This window comes from Zonotrichia albicollis, chromosome 10, assembly GCF_047830755.1.
Source record: "Zonotrichia albicollis isolate bZonAlb1 chromosome 10, bZonAlb1.hap1, whole genome shotgun sequence".
Classification (NCBI taxonomy): domain Eukaryota; kingdom Metazoa; phylum Chordata; class Aves; order Passeriformes; family Passerellidae; genus Zonotrichia; species Zonotrichia albicollis.
This window is the reverse complement of record NC_133828.1, coordinates 35,158,397-35,171,292: the sequence shown is the minus strand read 5'-3', so window position 1 is coordinate 35,171,292 and position 12,896 is coordinate 35,158,397. Positions and strand designations below refer to the sequence as shown.

At 46.3% G+C, this 12,896-nt stretch overlaps 1 protein-coding gene across 1 annotated transcript in view; it reads left to right on the top strand.

Moving 5' to 3' along the window:
- Positions 1 to 260: 260 nt before the first annotated feature.
- TFCP2L1 (transcription factor CP2 like 1) overlaps positions 261 to 12,896 on the top strand; it is a 35,627-nt gene continuing 22,991 nt past the window's right edge. Inside the window, exons 1-2 of the mRNA XM_005485175.4 lie at positions 261 to 507; positions 4,671 to 4,822. Of these exons, the coding sequence (XP_005485232.1) occupies positions 446 to 507; positions 4,671 to 4,822 (214 nt within the window). The 5' untranslated portion in view covers positions 261 to 445. The remainder of the gene's footprint in view (positions 508 to 4,670; positions 4,823 to 12,896) is intronic.

Sequence of the window (12,896 nt, the reverse complement as noted above, 5' to 3'; positions counted from 1 at the left end):
CTCCGAGGAGCCTGAGCAGCACTTTCACACTGCTGTAGGATGGAGTGGCCCGGTTTAAATCACAGCCCAGAGCCCAGGCGGCAGCCCCAGTACAGCGGACACCGCCCTGGGGTTCCCGTGTCCGCCCGGGGGCCGGCCCCCCAGGACCCTCACACCCCGCTCTGGGCCAGGCCCGTCCCTCGGGGCCGGCGCTCCGCCCCGGGGCCGCGCGGCCCGTGCCCGCCGGGGGCCGGGGCTGGCGCTGGGGCGGGCCGGGGGAGGGCTCGCCGGGCTGCGGCGCCCCAGCCCGGCCAACCCGCGCCCGCCGGGGCTGGGCCATAAAAGCGCCGGGAGCCGCCGGGGCCGCGGCTCCAGTTGGCGGCAGCCGTGTCGGGTGCTCGTGGGGCGGGCAGGGCAGCGCGGCCGCCGCTCCGCAGCGCAGGGACCGCCGCCGGCCGCCCCCAAGATGCTGTTTTGGCACACGCAGCCGGAGCATTACAACCAGCACTCGACCGGCAGTTACCTGCGGTGAGTCCCGGGCGGCGGCAGCCCTGGCACCGGGTGCGTGTTCGGTCGGGTGCCCCCATCCCGCGGCCGCCCGCCCGCCGCCTTCCCTCCCGGTGCCCCGCAGCGCCGCTCCCTCTGCCCGAGAGACCGTTTTCCTTTTTTGCTTTCTCTTTTCCCTTCTTTATTTTTTAGCGCCTGGGTAGGCAGCTCTCTGCAGCGTTGCTTTCTTGCTTGTGCCGGGTTCCGTCCTTTCCGGGCTGGGGTAGCGCGGCTCCGAGGGAGGAGGTGCGGCGGCGGCGGAGCGCTGTCAGAGGTCTGAGGAAAACGCCTGCTGGCAAATTGAGAAGGCACCCACTTTTCTTGGGATGGGATTTCTTTCTCTGCGTTTTAGGACGATGTGTGAAAAGCGCAGAATTTCACTTTCTGAACTTGCCTAAACCAGCTTTTTCCTGCCTCCGCACAGTTGCGTTTAATTAAATGTGCCTAATTTAAGTACAAGGGCTGCTAAACAATAGTCTGTGACATGTGTAGCACAAACCCGTGTTTCTTCCCTCCAAACGATGTCAAAGCAGGCAACTTTGGGAGTTCCCCTTTTGCTGGGTGCTTGTGAATTATTTGCCTTCTGAAGATGTAAAGCTCAGCCGTCAGCTGGTGGCGATTGCCGGAGTGGGATTTTGCTGAATTGTGGCAGTGGAGAGCCTGGCTGTGGCCCAAGAACCCTGACTTTCCAATGTACCCCCAAATAACCACTCTTGAGAGAGCATTGAGTTTGTCGGGGGAAGCACTTCGAATGCAGATAATGCTTCTCTTTCAGGGAGACATGCTATCTTGACTATTCCTGCAGCCTATCAGTGTACTTGCAAAGGAATTTTATTTTGGACTAAATAATAATTCCCTGTTATCCAATTATACAATATTGGGAGATTCTTGCCTTCTGGCAGCTTTTCCGTTTCTTCGTACAAGATTCTTCATCTCCTCTCTCTATGTCAATAACTCAGTTTCACAACATGTGTGTGGCAAAAATCTTGTTCTCTCTTGCTTTGCACTTGCAAATCTGATTAATTTAGGACAATGAAAATGGTACTAGCAGAGAAGCATCAGTGTATTCTCCATTAGAGAGTGTTTATGGTGATCAGGCTGCTGCAGTAACTCCATGGATTTGTAGCAGGAGTGCTACAAGATCATCAGGTCTGGGTCAGGCTTTGCTTCACAATTTAAATTCCGTTTAATGGGCCAGAAAACATATTAGCTTATTTTTGCTGGCTTGGTGCTAACTGGGGGATAAAGGATATCTGTTCTGTCAGGAACGCTGTTGGTATGGAGGTGACCTGTTGGTGTTTTAGGAACAAACTTCAGTTTTAATGAGTACCTGTCTCTGTTAAGTGGTACGTTTGATTTGGGATTAAAATCCCTATAGCCACTTTTATGGCAACAATGCCCTCAGATGTTTCAGGGGAGGTTGGTTGAACAAAACCCTTGGTTTTTTTATGTAGAGATGGCTAATTCTGGCCAATTCACTTTCCATGAGAATGTGTCAGGACATGCATTTCTAACAGGGGCATTTTTTTCTGCTGAGCAATGCCCTTCTGAAGGCTTTCCATAGCGCCTTTTAGTGACTACAAGAAACTGAAATAGTACAATATTTGAAATTGCTGTAAGAAAAGTTTGTATAAGTTATATTTTGTAGAGATTGAGAGCTTTCTGTGTATTCATGTAAGTTCTGCTATATTTCAGTGGTATTTGTAGCTGGAGCAAGATAATGCTACAGAAAAATTCTTATAAATTTTCATTCATTTTTTATGAAAACTCAGTACATGTTTTACCCTCTGTTCTGTCAGCTGACTGAACTCTCAATTAACTTTCTCTCCTTCTAGTTATGCAAATTAATTGTTATTTAAATCCAGAACTGTAAATTTGTAGCATAACGGTGAAAATCAGGATAGTTTTAAGGGGTTCAACGTTTCTTTTTCTTTTTAAGGATAGGAACTGTTGTGAAAGCCTGATTTTCCCTAAACTTGATTTGCTCTTGAGTGAAGAGTTGAATAAGTGTTGTGATGGCTTATATGCTTATAACTTAAAAATTCTTTTGACCTCATTCTAAGTTCCAAACACTTACAATAAGGTCAAACTCTTAAGAAGGTCTTGACTGAAAGCAGTTATAGCACAGGCCATTAGTTTAAATGCTCTAGGAGTAAAAATGTGATTGTGTGGCTTTGTTTGAGCTTAAATATGGTGAAGCTTTCCAGAAAGCAAGTCATGGATTCCTCCGTGCTTGCAGAATTCAGTGATCAGACAGCTGTGCTGGCAGGTGTAGGGATGCAGAGAACCTGATGTGAAATATGGTATTTAAATTTTGACTTCCCCTTGCCTAAATTTCTGAACTGTTTCAGGTGAGTGTATGTACAAATTCCTCACCCCAGCACTTAAACCCAGGCTGGATTTTGTGCACTGTTTCTGCCAGACTGCGGGAGTTTTCGTGCTGGAGTTTTTGACCTGTTCTCATCTGCAAAGCCACAGGCATTCAGAGAGCATTGTGCAGAGCAGGTTAGGAGCAAATGTTGGCATCCTCAGGAGCAAATGTTGGCATCCAGGCTGGGTGAGATGACTCCGGAGCAGTATCAGATCCTGCATGTGTGTGGAGCAATGCTATCTATTTCAGAAATCTACTGCAGGCATTTCTGTCACTTCATTGCTGTAGTAAATCATCACTAAGGAAAAAAAAAGCCTCTCTGTGGCAGCAGTTAGGCAAGAGCTGTGATTATGTCAGTAATGCCAGGAAGCAAATGGGGCTGGATGCCTTCGAGTCCCTGATAATACTGGGGGCGTGGGGTTGGAAGAGAGAATGGAAACAGAGATGGGTGTTTCTTTTCTTCTGTCTGCATCTGAAACGGCACAATTTGCTCTCTGGCATTGTTTTCTATTAAACAGGAGTACCTGTGTTTGAACCAGGCGCTTGAGCAGTTTACTCTGAACTGCTGCACTGTTTCACTGATGACCTGGGTAGCCTTCAAGGTTGTGAGTGCTATAAGTGGATCATTAACTGAACAGGCAAGGAAAAAATTCTTAATGCCCTTTCAGGTTGCGTGCCTGTACGTGCTGGATGGTTTTTCTTGGAGCATTTTGTGTATGGGGTTGTCAAAAGGAGCAGAGCTACAGCCTGTGTAAAGAGAATCTGGAAGAAATAGAGGAGAAAAAGAATCACTTGTTCTGAATTGTCACTGTGTTCAGTATAATCCTCCTAATTTGGAAGGGTATTAATGTTTTAAGCAGGTGGACACAGTGATCAGCAGCATTAGTGGCATGGGAAGGCTAATGTGGTTCTTCAGTATCAGACAGGCTGAGATAAGGATGCTTATTCCTGACATCTCATTTTGTACTAATCAACTCATCATTTGTTGAGCTCTCAGCCTTGCTAATACCAGTTCTGCTTGGGGATTAGTGTGGGTTGGGATCAGCCTGGGACTAAAGCAGCAGGCAGGTCACTATCAGCATTTTGTAAAGGAGTGGGAGCTGGGGCTGTGTGCCGGTCCTAGTGAAGCTGCTCCCACACATCTGGGTGTGCATTTACAAAGGTAGCCCAGTGCTGACTTAAGAGCTGTGTGATTCCCTCGAACCAGGTTTACTAGAATGCAAGGAGATGTTATGAATAAATTAATCCAGCTGTGCATGCCGTCATTTACCTGAATATCTCCTTTGTACACCAGAGTTGTCTGCTTCCCACCCATGGCTGCTGCTTGAAGACGTTTTACTGATCTGACTTTTGGCTGTCAAAGTGCCCTTTCTTGCCTTTTTTTTTTTTTCTGAAAGGCTTTTGTCTGAGAACCTGAGAACTCTTAAATCAAGTATGTCCACAAGGATGAAGGCTCTATTTTGATATAGTTTTTCCTTGTCAAGAAGACTGTTTAACTGAAAAGTGAATCTGATTTATTTCTTAAAACTTGCATTAGTTCTCAGACATACTCTGTTTTGCCAGCGCTACGTTCTTTTCCGTGCAGTGCTGATATCTTAGATGCAGAAGTTGCCTGGTTATATTAAACAGGCCAAACTCTTCCTTCTTTTAGCCATTTTAACCCGGTGTTTCTCCAGAGACCATCCTGTTATCTCAGATCATGAGAAGCAGATGCGGATTGAGGCTAGGATAGCCCATAAACTCCTTCTGACTGTGTGTAACTTGTGCGTTGCAGAGATGTGCTTGCGCTGCCCATCTTCAAGCAGGAGGAGCCGCAGCTGTCTCCTGAGAACGATGCCAAGCTGCCCCCCTTTCAGTACGTCCTCTGCACAGCCACCTCCCCCGCCGTGAAACTGCACGAGGAGACTCTGACCTACCTCAACCAAGGTAGGGTCTGCAGTACACTGAAGGAGAGGATGTTTCCTGGGAACAGTTCATGAGATGTGATCCCATAATTTGCCTTACTGGGAGGGCAGCGGGATGGGAAAAGAGGGGTAGAAGTGGGGAGGGGGGTGGAGGAAAGGAGGAATATTTAATTTTCCACATTTATGTACCAGATTATCAACTATTTTAAAATAAAGAAATACCACTGATTAACTGTTGGCTTAAGGCAGTGTTACAGCATGCACAGTTCCCTGTGGCAAAATACTGGCTTGATCTCACACACCTTAAGCTGCAGTCTCCTGCCTTCATCTCACAAGGCCAGTTTGATGATGGACTGGGTAGGGCTCGTACCACTGCAAGTCCCCTGGCACTGCTGGAGGGCATAGCCAGGCAATGATTTAGCAGGTATCCAAGGGCTGCTCTGAGGTCTGGGCGGTGGCATCTCTCCAACAGGCTGGTGGCTCTGCTCTGTGCCTAACTTGACAAGTTGCCGGGGTTCAGTGCAGCAGGGTCCTCTATAGCAGACCTCACAGAGTGGTTGGTACTCCTGGATAAGCACTTTGTTTCTCTGTGTTCTTTTCTTTTCCCCCCTTTGGCAGCATTTGTGCAGACACATCTGTGGTTGGTGTTTGGCTGTTGCTTTGCGGCACCTCCTGTGTGTGGGTCTTGAGGGGATGAGACCTCTCCATGCACAGATTATGCTAAAACACATTTTCACTCAGTTTCTGCCAGGCTGTAAGAAAGGGCCTAACAACAAGCTGAAGGCTGTCTGCCCTGTCACTGAGATCCTCTCCTGCCTCAGGATACTGCCTCATGTCTAAGCTTCATGCCCTGAGTAGGATGCCCACTTGGGTGCCTCTCTGGATAGATTTTTCTTAATGCTGGTTGAAATCAGAGCCCTGACCTCCCTTGGTCTCTGAGCTCAGGTGCAGCTGGCTGCTGGATCTGTGTTGACAGCTGGTAGACTCATAGAACCCCCACAGAAAGATCAGGCTCTACCCAAGGAACGAGGTATTTCCTGTCACATAAGCTGGCACTGTTCTGTCTCTCAGGATCAAAAGATGCTTGGGATATGTGACTCTGTCATCTCAATTTAGTCATCTAAACACAGCAGATCCCAGGAGATTATAATGGGACATATCAATTGAGAGATTGAGATCAGTCTTCCTATGAAACGCAATTCTTTCCTACTGGAATAAAAGATTTTTTAAAATGAAAATCTGTTGACAGCCAAATATTTTAGCATACTTGAAGCAGTGCCTACTTTTTTTACCTTGGCAGGGAAAAAGTTAGACAACTCTTAGTGCAATACCGTGAGTTTTTTAAAAAATTGCGTGACTGGAGCAATCCATGTTTTCCTTTGTAAAGTGAGACTGTTACTGCCTTTTATATAGACCATGTTGTGTTAGGCTTTGTCCTGCTTACTATTGCAAGGAGTTGTCTACTGTTACATCTTGACAGTGCTTCCTGCTTTGTTGTCATTTCTTGGACATCATCTGTCTTTCACCCCTCGAGGTGGGATGTGTATTTGCAGAATACAGAAGAGCATGAATGTGGGCAGGCCTGGAGGGGCAAAGCAGGGATGGGGCTGGCAAGAGCTGTGCAGAGGGGCTGAGCTGGTCTGTCTAGTTTCTGTTAGTGGGCTATTGGTGAGAACATTGCCATGGGTTAAAAAGGGGTGAGGATTAAAAGGCTTTGTCAGAAAATGAATCCCCTTAGTAGAGTTATGTTCTATGAGCTTGAGGAGGTGTGTGAAGGGGACCTTGAGGCAGCTGAAGTTTCTGGAACCAATGCTTGTGGCATGGGAGAAGAACTGGCTGACTACAAAGCACTGTGACCTAGCTGCAGTGCCACATCTCATGAAGCAATTCAGGACCATTCCTTGTACCTTATCACCTTGTGCTGGCTGTAAGCAAAGGGACACCTCTTGCACCTTAACCTCCCTCTGTGTTTGTCATGGATTGGCCAAGCACTATTACATAAGACTTCCCTTCTTGAGTGTTGTGATGGATTACTTTAGCAAATGGGTAACTTCATTAATGAATGTCCCTCTGCCCTGCCTGTGTGTCAGTCATGGCTGGCTTATAGTAAGGTAGGTACAAAGACAGTGGCTGTCCCAGCAGCCCCAACAAAGCAATTCACATCCATTGTGGTTGCTTTCTCAAACTGTGAGTAAGGGCTTTGGGGTTTTCTGCTTGCTAGGTGATTCTTGCTGTTCAAATGTTCCTTCTCAGCTTTAGCTCTTCACCACTCAGTTATGACCTTTTGTCACTGTGAAGCAGCTCTGCTTCCTGCTCTGGAACACATTCTCCACACGTGACAGGTTCCAGTGGTGGTGAGTGGACCAGCTCAGGAATGTCCATATGCAGAAGTGCATGGAAGAAAGCTCTGACCGACCTGACCTATGGGCTGTGGAAAGCTGGAAGTACTGGGTAGCAAACTGAAGGCCATGTTGAGTAGCAGAGATGGAAGAGGAATCAGTGGAGAGTTCCGTGTGGGGTCTGAAAAGACTTCATATTGGCTAGGAAAGAGGACTGTCCTGTGGCTGTGTTTGTGTGCATGTGGGAGAGGGCTCCAGACTTGTGAAGCATAATGGCTTCTCTTGAGCCTTGCTTCTTGCGGGATAGACCTAGAGGGATGGTCAGTGGGGTGGAGGAGGAAGAGATCTTTGGTCTGGACTCTCCCCAAGGAGGGAGGCTGAGAGGACTGGAAACCAGAGTGCAGTGTTTGCACAAAGGGGCAGGGGAAGGATTTGTGAGGGAGCATAACAAAGTGAGCTTAGCTGTTAAGTTGACTTGGGGACATTCAGCAGTGGCAGAGTCCCAAGTTTTTCTGCTCCGGTTTGAAACCATGAGTGCTCTCTGGCCACAACTCTAGAACCAGCCTGTAAATGAGGTAACTAGAGTCAGATCTGTAGCTTGGTTTCCAAAGACTGACTCATTACACTTGTCAGTCCCAATCTCTTTCCTCTCCTGCCTTCCCACATTCTTTGGGAGACTGGAGCCAAATTGAACTCAGTATTAGTTTGTTGATCCTTAGGGCAGTTCCTTCATTAAGAGGTCTTTACTGGATCTCAGGAGGATTACTCATCTGATGGGACAAAGTACATTATTAGTAAGGTGTCTCAATACCACTCCACCTTCAGTCCATGAGACTGGTAAAGGTGCTGTCCTTGCACTGGAAGCTGCTGCTGGCATTTCTCCTTTGGTCGGGGATCACATCTGTCAACAAGAACTACATTGTCCAGAAGTCTGCAGCACAAACATCCTAACGTTTCTGGAACTAGCCTGCCTTTTAGCACTGTTTCAGTGTCTCTTGTGGATAGGAATTTTCAAGCAAACAATCAACCAGCAACCATATTACAAACCACTGCTTCAGCAAGATGGCTTGATGCAGTGCATATTCCATGGTCATATGGGGTGTGGTTTCACCATGGCTGGCTGAAACCAGTTTCAAACACGGACAGAATTGGGTGCAATGAAAGGTGGTTCCAGAAATTGCCGCAGAAGGAATGTGGAGGAAACAAGCACTGTGTACAGTAGATCTGAATGCTAATAAAGTTGAGGAATAAAGTCATTATTGTGAAAAACAAAATGTCAAAAATCACAAAAACCTGAAAGTCATTGCCCAGGGGAATCAGCTTGTAGTGCCAGAACCACATGTGGACTGTGAGCTGTTCAAGTCATGATTTTATTTCATGACCAGTGTTGGGCTGGCTCAGAACTTCAGATGGTAATTACTTCAAATGGAGGGAGGCTAAGTTTGGTGGCAGAAGGTCACTGAGAGCTGTGTGAGAGATCCAGCCCAGAGTCCAGAGGTATTTCACAGTAACTTCGCCGTCATCTGGCTGTAAAGTTTCCTTGGGCTCCGTTCAGCTCTCCCGATCTGCAGTGTGTGACTTGTGGTTCTTGGCTCTGCAAAGACTTTAGTGTACAGCTGGCTGGGGTTTGGAAGGCTGGACACCCCCCTGCATTATGGTGTCTACCAGGAGTCAGCCTTAGTGCCAGTCCTGCACGGTTCAGAAGACAAACAAGCCAAAAACCCAGGCCATGAAGGAAATCCACTAATATCTGAGAGAACCTGTGATTTTGGGAGTGTTGCTGTAGAGGTGCATTAGCAAGTGATGCCTCATAAACCTCATGATGGACTTGAGTCTGGGTCACACCTAAACAAAAGCCCAAATTTCAGCCCCAAAATGCCAAGGCATATATCCGGGTTCAAGATGTGTGTGCATAAATTGATACATTTTAAATGGTGCTGCATTAAAATCTGTTAGGTGTTGTCCTGCCTCAGCTCAACTATAGATGTGCTCAGGTTGCTTCTCCAAAGAAAGGTGCAGGAAGCACTGGGCAAGAGGGTACTTTGGAGTAGATGCCTGATTGTTTGAGTAGGAGATGAAATTGCTTACAGCAGGAGGAAGAAGAGAACCTTTGCCTCCTTTAAAAAGTCTAAAGCTCAAATTTGGTTGCCTAATCTGCAGCAAGAGAACCCAGTTTTAAACACTGAGCTTTACAGTAAATGAAAAATGCTGTTTTATATTGACATTAACTCCTACGTAATTGAGTTTTTATGGGGTCACAACTGCCTGGATGTTTATACTTTTCCTGGAATGGTTCTTTATTTGCCTAAATGAAGTATAGAGAAAGTTGAGTGACCAGCTCTGGCTGTGTGTGCTTCTGGTTTAATTATAGCTCTGTTTATGGGGATATTTTTGCTTTGTCCCATGCTAGCACTACCTCTTTTCCTAACAGTGACTGCCACCACTGAGCAGGCCCTGGGCATGTGTGGGAGCTCTGCTGCTGGTGGCTTCTCCCATGTGGACAAACATTCCACCCTTGCCTGCGACCACAGGCACAGCAGTGGCTTTGTGCCATTGAGACTGTGAGTACCAGGTGCTCCTGGTTCCTGCCCACCCACCCATGCATCCTTCTTCCTAATTGTTATGGGATGCCATACTGCTCCTTGACCCCTTTCCACTCTGTTCTGGGGTTTGGATGGCTTAAAAAATGAAATGGCTAACAATGCTAATTTGTCTTTCCCATTTCTGAAAGTGGCTTTTGGTGTTTTTGGTTCTTGTGGTGCACTTCATCTTTGGAGAAGGAATTTGTCTCCTGCCTGACTTTGAAGACAGCTCTGAGTAGGTTCTGGTGTCTCAGCTGAAGCCATTAATTGTGCTAGAAGCAATTTCCCCATATGTTTGGCAGCTCTGTCTTCACTTGGCAGCCCAGGATAAACAACCCTGTCTCCAAACCACACCATCCCAAAGCTCACCATGAATCTTGCTTCAGATGACAGGGCACCTCTGTGTAAGTAGAGCATCTGACTTCTGTTGTCCCGAGGAAGCTAGAATCTCAGTTGTCTTTTAACCAAGAGGCTGTTTTCTATTCTTTTTGTAATCCTTTCTTCTGTTGCTAACATCTGGATGAAATTCAAACGGGATTGTGAGCTTGCTGGATTGTAGCCTGTGCACAAATCCTACTGGAAGCCCCTAGACTGTGTTTTGTTCCCCCATAAATCTTCAATATCTGTGAAAAAAGGGAGTGCTCAGAAGTTCCTCAGAGTGTAGTAAGAAGTATGAAAATATTGGGAAGACTTTTGCCTGATATTCCACGTAATTTTTTTACTTTACCTCATTATCCATATCTGAGATTCCTTTAATTATGACAAAGAATTTTTTGCCTCTGATTGTACAGGATTTGATGTTTGTGTGAATATTACTGTCAATGTGAGGTGGTATAGAAGTTTTCCAATTAGCCTCCTCTAATTTGTGCCCTAAAAGTTCACATTTGAGGTAGCAGTAAGAAGCTTGAGAAATACTGTAGGTTTGACCTGATTGGCTGTTTTTGTAGGAATAATATACATTTTTGTAAGAGACCATACTTTTTTTTCCATAAGACGTAGGGGGGAAAAAAAGCACCTTTTTTTTTTCTCCTATTTGCTTCCTATGAAGCATTTATTATGTGTCCCTGAAACTAGACAGCAAGTAGTGAAATTCCTCCTGTCCCAGCTTGGTGCCACGTGTGTGTGGAAGGTACAGTCAGCTTTTATCCCATCCCCTTCCCTGCCCTGTGGTGGCAGCCTGGTTGAGCAGCCACGGGTGGGAGCGGGACTGGCTTCTCCCAGTTTGCTATTGCAGAAATGTGGTGGAGGAAGGGACTTCACCTGGGGGCATCTGAGGGAGCTGCTAGGTGGGGTCAGGAGTCATACTCAGCTCCTCTGCATCCCTCGTCAGCACCCTCACCCAGGACCATTCATTTTAGTTATCTGAAACTCAAGTAAATATTACACACAAAGCTACTCCTTCAAAGCTATAAAACCTGTTGTCCAAATTGACTTAAAACAGGCTGAAACCAGAAAAAGCCTGTATTTTTTACTTACACAGAGAGGGTTGAGGTTTTCTGAGCTGGACAGATGTGACTAAGATAATCCTGGGTGTTTCAAGTACATGCTGAAGGAGTGGAAATACAGGAAGAAATTATTTTCAAAGGGTAGGTATTTTTTTCAGCTTTCCATCGGAGGTCCATAATTTTTTTTCTGATTAATTTGTATTAAAAATCAAAGTTTATAACATGGTTTAGCTTAGGTGAGATCAAGTGGAAGTCTATGCAACAGAAGCCCAAGTGCACACAGTGAAGTTAGCAACTAGAAGAGTTTTTGTGCCCACTGGCTTGTTTTGTGTCCTTGATTCAAAGTGAGACTTTGGGGATTTAAATGCACCTCCCTCTCTTGAGTGGAAACCATTGTAAATGAGGAGTGTTTCTGTTAGTGCCTGTTAGCTATGAAGTGTCACCACTGTAAAATAGACAGTCTTCAAAAGTCTGTAGAGAGTAGGACTCAGAAAAATGTTCATATAGTAAATGAGCAGTGAAATTTTCCTGCAGCGAACTTGGCTCCCAGGCAGCTCTTTGGCTTTCCCACAAGAAAGAGGTAGGGAAGTAGAAAAAGGGGGCAAGAAAAACCCCCCTTGAGTTGGGGGCACATTGTAAAAGGAGGAAAAACATAAAAGGGACATAATGAGGGTGAAGCTCTGTGGTGTGGTGGTAGAATTAGGAGTTGAATTGCTGTCTTCCTGTAGCACTGCTGCCCTGATGGTAGGGGCAAGCAGAGCAGGAATCCTCAGTGTTAAACCCCTGGGTACCAAAATACGGTGTTGCTAAGGGAGCTTTGTGCAAGGGGAGAGGCAGGAGGCAGGTGAAGGCCCAGACTGTCAGTGATAAAGCAAGGTGTGTGGAAATTGTGGTTCTGATGGCCACAGTACAAGCAAATTCAGAAAGAGACCACACAAAAGAGTTAATGAGCATTGGTCATGGCTGGGCAGCTCAATGTAGATGCAGTCTGGACTCTGAATACCAGAAGCTGAGAAGATATGGCAAGGAAGAAAAGGCTGGCTTTATTGACCCTGCTCCATCTCTGACTGCTGTGTTGAAGATGGGATGTGGGGCAAGATGGGCCTGCAGTGTTAGAATGACTCTAGTGTTCCTTTTGCATTTCTTGGCCCACAGCTTGTCCTCCTTTGCAGGATTTCCATGTTCCTAGCATAGTGGGAACTTCCAGGGTGGCCTATTGTGTAGCTGGTGAATTCAAAATATCCACTGGATAAACATCTACAGCATCTTGTCAAAGGAGGCTACAGCAAGCAACTGCAGAATATCTCACTGTCATTGTGGTTCAGGGATTGAGGGTTCTGCTTTTGCCTCTTGTCCTGCAGAGTGTCCACACATGGGACACGAGCAAGTCTTATGCTAATTTTTATTTTAGCTTGTGACTGGCTAAAAAGGTGTGTATCATTAAGCATGCAAGTTCACATGCCAGCTCTGCCACTCTTGTGTGTTTACCCTGAGGGTTCATTAATCTTTCTTGTCAGAAAAATCTTTGTATGTGCCTGATGCTGTGAATAGTTGTGTTTGGCTGTTTCAAAGGTGATCCTCCTGGATCACCTGCTGGATAGTCTTTGGTTTGGTATGATAAATGCTTGGGGTTTTTCTTCCCTCCCCCTCCTTCTGCATGGTGCATTTGACTGTCAGCATTCCTTTGCCTTTATCTGTGCGCTCTTTAGGATGTCCATATAAAGTTGCTA